General features: G+C 48.1%; 1 protein-coding gene across 1 annotated transcript in view; it reads left to right on the forward strand.

Annotated features, from left to right (window-relative positions):
• The window catches only part of LOC310803800 (low-density lipoprotein receptor-related protein 1-like), a 65,732-nt gene that overhangs the window by 9,230 nt on the left and 51,502 nt on the right, over nucleotides 1–5,000 (forward strand). The window contains exons 4-8 of the mRNA XM_083668695.1: nucleotides 1–123; nucleotides 1,256–1,442; nucleotides 1,614–1,757; nucleotides 3,683–3,919; nucleotides 4,102–4,282. The exon at nucleotides 1–123 is cut by the window's left edge and continues 100 nt beyond it. Coding sequence (XP_083524821.1) covers nucleotides 1–123; nucleotides 1,256–1,442; nucleotides 1,614–1,757; nucleotides 3,683–3,919; nucleotides 4,102–4,282 — 872 coding nt within the window. The remainder of the gene's footprint in view (nucleotides 124–1,255; nucleotides 1,443–1,613; nucleotides 1,758–3,682; nucleotides 3,920–4,101; nucleotides 4,283–5,000) is intronic.

Here is a 5,000-nt window from a genome sequence, read left to right on the forward strand (position 1 = left end):
CCTCACGGTATCACCCTGGACCTGGTCAACAGGCTGGTGTACTGGGCCGACGCCTACCTGGCCTACATCGAGGTGGTGGACTACGAGGGCAAGAACCGACACACCATCATCCAAGGCTTGCTGGTGAGGTCATCAGCCTGCGACGCCACACCTCCACATCTCCAATACGACTCCTTTAGCTGCATGAAATCTTGTTTTTGTTTGTTTTTCCTGCTAGTCCGTTCAGGCTTTGTTTTAATTGTCTGCGCAAAGCATCTTATGTTAACAGGCGAGATGACATCTAGTGCATTCAGGTTCTGTTATGATTTGTCGATGCAGAGTGTTCTAGAATCACAGTTCCTTCTCATGTGAATGGTGAGGCAGAGAAACAGAATGTGTGTGTGTGTGTGTGTGTGTGTGTTTATGGAGATTCCTCTGTTCTCTGTGGCCCTGCTGGTAATGTGGCCTTGGCCAGTGAACTATGGGCAGAGAGCGGGGGGTGGACATTTGCCTTTTCATTACAGAGGGCTGATTAATAGTGGTTAAGCAGAGCCTGTCGATGGGGCTGGTAAAGTGCTGCGCCTCTTAAACGTGTTAGCGAGGCTTTTACCGCTGTCTGTGCACGAGTAATGGCCTTCATTTACTCACTGGGCCTAGGGGCTGTGTGTGTCTGAGTGTGTCTGTGTGTGTCTGTGTGTGTGTGTGTGTGTGTGTGTGTGTGTGTGTGTGTGTGTGTGTGTGTGTGTGTGTGTGTGTGTGTGTGTGTGTGTGTGTACCTGAAGGAGAGAAAGTGGAAAGAGAGCCAGTGAGAGCGAGCAAGTGTGCGAGTTGAACATCTTAACATGATTATTGATGGTGAGAGTATGGGCTGTTATACTAAGAGCATGTGTGTTTATTCTGGCCGTCTTAATGGAGGCTATTTGCTGTTATCTGGAGCTCTGATGGCCTGGTACTTTAATCCCTCTCATGGTAGTGCTGTAGAGCTGGACAGTGGGGCTGTCTGCTGTCCTCCTCTGATCTGTTGTGCTCGCAGTGTCCTGTTAAGAGAGAGTGCATTTTATGGAAAATTGAGCCTGGCATCCTGCCAAGGGTCATCTTTGTCATTCTGAAGCAGCTGCAACACAATACTATGTCCCACACATTCAACAAGAATGCTCCACTGTATTATTGATGGTGTCTTTTGGTTATTCTCATTCTCTCTCTCTCTCTCTCTTTCCGCTCCCCCCTCTGTCTCTCTTCCTCCCCCTCTCTCATTCCCCCGCCCCCCTCCCCTCAGATTGAGCACCTGTACGGCCTGACAGTGTTTGAGAACTACCTGTATGCCACTAACTCAGACGCCAACATGCAGCCTAAGACCAGTGTGATCAGGGTCAACCGCTTCAACAGCTCTGACTACCAGGTGGTCACCCGCGTGGACAAGGGAGGAGCCCTGCATGTGTACCACCAGAGACGCCAGCCCCCAGGTACCACACACACACACACACACACACACACACACACACACACACTGAAAACAGCTGAAAACAGCTGAAAATGGTAAATTACTATTATATGTTTTGACATAATATAATGTTATTATATGTATCAAATCATTCTATCTCTTTTTCTCTCCTTCTCCTCCCTCGTTCCTCCAGTGCGTAGTCATGCCTGTGAGCCTGACCAGTTTGGGAAGGCTGGAGGCTGCTCCGACATCTGTCTGCTGGGGAACAGCCACAAGACCCGTACCTGCCGCTGTCGCTCTGGTTTCAGCCTGGGCAGCGACGGCAAGTCCTGCAAGAGTGAGTATGACCACCCACCAGCCTGACCAATCCACTCTCAGATCCACTTTAACACAGCCAATCCTTTCTCGGATGCTCATTTCGCACAACCAATCTGCTGTCAGATACCCCTGCGACACAGCCAATCTGCTGTCTGATACCCCTGCGACACAGCCAATCTGCTGTCTGATACCCCTGCAACACAGCCAATCTGCTGTCTGATACCCCTGCAACACAGCCAATCTGCTGTCTGATACCCCTGCAACACAGCCAATCTGCTGTCTGATACCCCTGCAACACAGCCAATCTGCTGTCTGATACCCCTGCAACACAGCCAATCCGATGTCAGATACCCCTGCGACACAGCCAATCTGCTGTCTGATAATCCACCTCGCTGCCAAATCAGCTCCATCTCAGCACTGCCTCACCACTCATCCACTCTGGCTGTCACTAGGAGCAGCTGCCAGAGCGTGAGGAAGTCTCACCTGTCTCACCTGACGTTGACAGTCAATCCTCAATAATCAATGTCTACAAACTCCCAGCCTCACTGTAACTCGGATCGTGACGGAGCGGGTCGTTACTCCGTGCGCATGAGGTTAGAAGCATTACTAGACTGGAACTTTTTTTTTTTTTTTTTTAAGATGGGATTAAAACAGGATACATTAGAGAGGCTATTAAAACGAGAAAAGCGGTCTTTCATCAAACCGTCAGCCGTGTTTTCCCTGTGCGTACAGTACATGTCTCCCTGAAACGTTTCAGCAGCTAATGAGACAATTGACAGACCATACAAACTGTAGGAAAAGTTAATAGTTAAAGTATGTTGCGATGGTGAAGGTATGACAAATGAACAGATTTGGTCCCAGATAAATACACATCATTTACAGAAGCTTTGTAAAATCTATAAAGGTGGAAAATTCTGTATTCCCGTGGAGACGGCATCTTCACACTGACGCAGGAGCACAGATTGATCCTGGTATTGACCCGAAGCCAAGGGCAGACCAGGTTGAATCAGGACAAGGTTGAACCCCGTGGGCTGAGGGCTGAGAGTGTGTTAAGCAGGCCTCGCTGAGTTGACTGCTTTTGTCTGCTGACTAAAGCATAACTCTGTCTCCCCATTGACCTATCCCAAAAAAACCTCCGATTGATTCACCTTGCTTCGAGGTGTTTATTAATATTTTATTACTATATACCATACCACCAGATATTGATCTGTTTTCTAACGCTACATGCCCTTGAAAATAACTTGATTTAACCAAAGGCAATCTCTCCACCACCACACAATAATCAACACCCACTTGTGAATTTACCGGTCTTCAGAATGTTAATTTGAATAATTGAACATCATTTACTCTCATTACATGTAAGGATGTTTGCCTCTTGTGCACATTACTTGCATGTTTAATCAATGCCAAGTATTTGTGGCAATGTTATTTATGAGTCAGCATGTTATTGTAGATTATTTTGGTGGAACAGAGGAGGCGAAGGAATGCTGTGGGTAATAAGAAACCCAACATCACTGGCTTCATGTCAGTCCTTGTCCAGTTTATTCAATGTCAGATTATGTAAATTACTTCTTCTGAGATGTAGCCTCTCATGAAAATGGTTTGCACCCAAATGCCGATGGGAGAATCCTAATGGAGATAGGTGTTATGTACAGGATGTACAATCATTCTGTCCAATGGAGATTTGTGTTATAGATATAGTATGTGCAATCATCCTGTCCAAGGGAGATTTGTGTTATATACGGTATGTGCAATAATTCTGTCCAATGGAGATTTGTGTTATATACGGTATGTGCAATCATTCTGTCCAATGGAGATTTGTGTTATAGATATAGTATGTGCAATCATCCTGTCCAATGGAGATTTGTGTTATATACGGGCATGTACAATCATTCTGTCCAAGGTGATCTTTTAAAGTAGTTATGCTCTAATGTTGTTTTCCAGAGCCGGAGCACGAGCTCTTCCTGGTTTACGGTAAAGGTCGTCCAGGGGTCATCCGGGGGATGGACATGAACGCCAAGGTGCCTGACGAGTACATGATCCCGATTGAGAACCTCATGAACCCAAGGGCACTGGACTTCCACTCCGAGAGCGACTTCATCTACTTTGCCGACGCCACCAGCTACCTCATCGGACGCCAGAAGATCGACGGCACAGAGAGAGACACCATCCTGAAGGAAGGTAATGTATCAGCGGCCATTTAGCATCATTAGAAGTGCTGTTTGGTAGCTGGGCCATTCTGGCTCAGAATCCTGCACTGGATCTTGCCAGCTTGTTGTTGAGGGGCGACCATTTTGGCTCAAATTTTATGGTGCATAATATGGCAACTGGCCTCTCACACCATTTGTTCCTCTCTGCTCCAGGCATCCACACCGTGGAGGGGATAGCGGTGGACTGGATGGCTGATAACCTGTACTGGACAGATGACGGGCCCAAGAAGACCATCAGCGTGGCCAGGCTGGAGAAGGCCTCCCAGACCCGCAAGACCCTTATTGAGGGCAAGATGACCCACCCACGCGCCATTGTAGTGGACCCCCTCCACGGGTGAGAGGGGGGGGGGGCGGTTAGGTGTTGGTGTTGGGTTGTGGGTAGGCGAGATGGATGTGTACAGTAGGACATACTTTTTATGGGTGATGGTTGTTTTTTTAGGATGGGGGGGGGGGGGGAGTATTTGGGAGGGGAAGGTACTCAGGTGAGGGGGTGAGGATACGAAGGATGAAGTTTGGCAGTTTTCTACCGTTAGCAGAAAAGTTTCTGTGTCTGATGGGAGGCTTAGACTCTGAACTCCTTCTTAATGAGTTCTTTTGGTATTCAAATGACCGTCTCCTGTGGGTTTGTGATGTAGCAGAGAGATGATTACAAAGCTGGTGTGTGTGTGTGTCTGTGTGTGTGTGTGTGTGTGTGTGTGTGTGTGTGTGTGCGTGCGTGTGTGCGTGCGTGGGTGCGTGAGAGAGAGAGAGAGAGAGAGAGAGAGTGGGGGTCAGTGCAGAGCAGCTGGTCATCTGTCAGTGTTGTCCCTTGTCACTGAGCCCCCACTGTCCCCTCACTGCACCTCAAAACACTTCTACCCCTCTAACTCCCCCAACACATCCTTTAACCCGGTGTCCACATCCTCTCCTCCTTATCTGCCATCCTCTCTCTCTCTCTTTAAAGTGTGGTTTAATGTCTCTCTCAGTAGAACTCGCATCTCTTCAGAGGCTGTTGTCTCGCCTCTCTCTTCAAACTATGTGTCTGTTTTGTCTTCCCCTCTCTCTCGTTCTCA

The sequence above is a fragment of the Argentina silus genome (genome assembly GCF_951799395.1).
Source record: "Argentina silus genome assembly, chromosome: 4".
Taxonomy (NCBI): domain Eukaryota; kingdom Metazoa; phylum Chordata; class Actinopteri; order Argentiniformes; family Argentinidae; genus Argentina; species Argentina silus.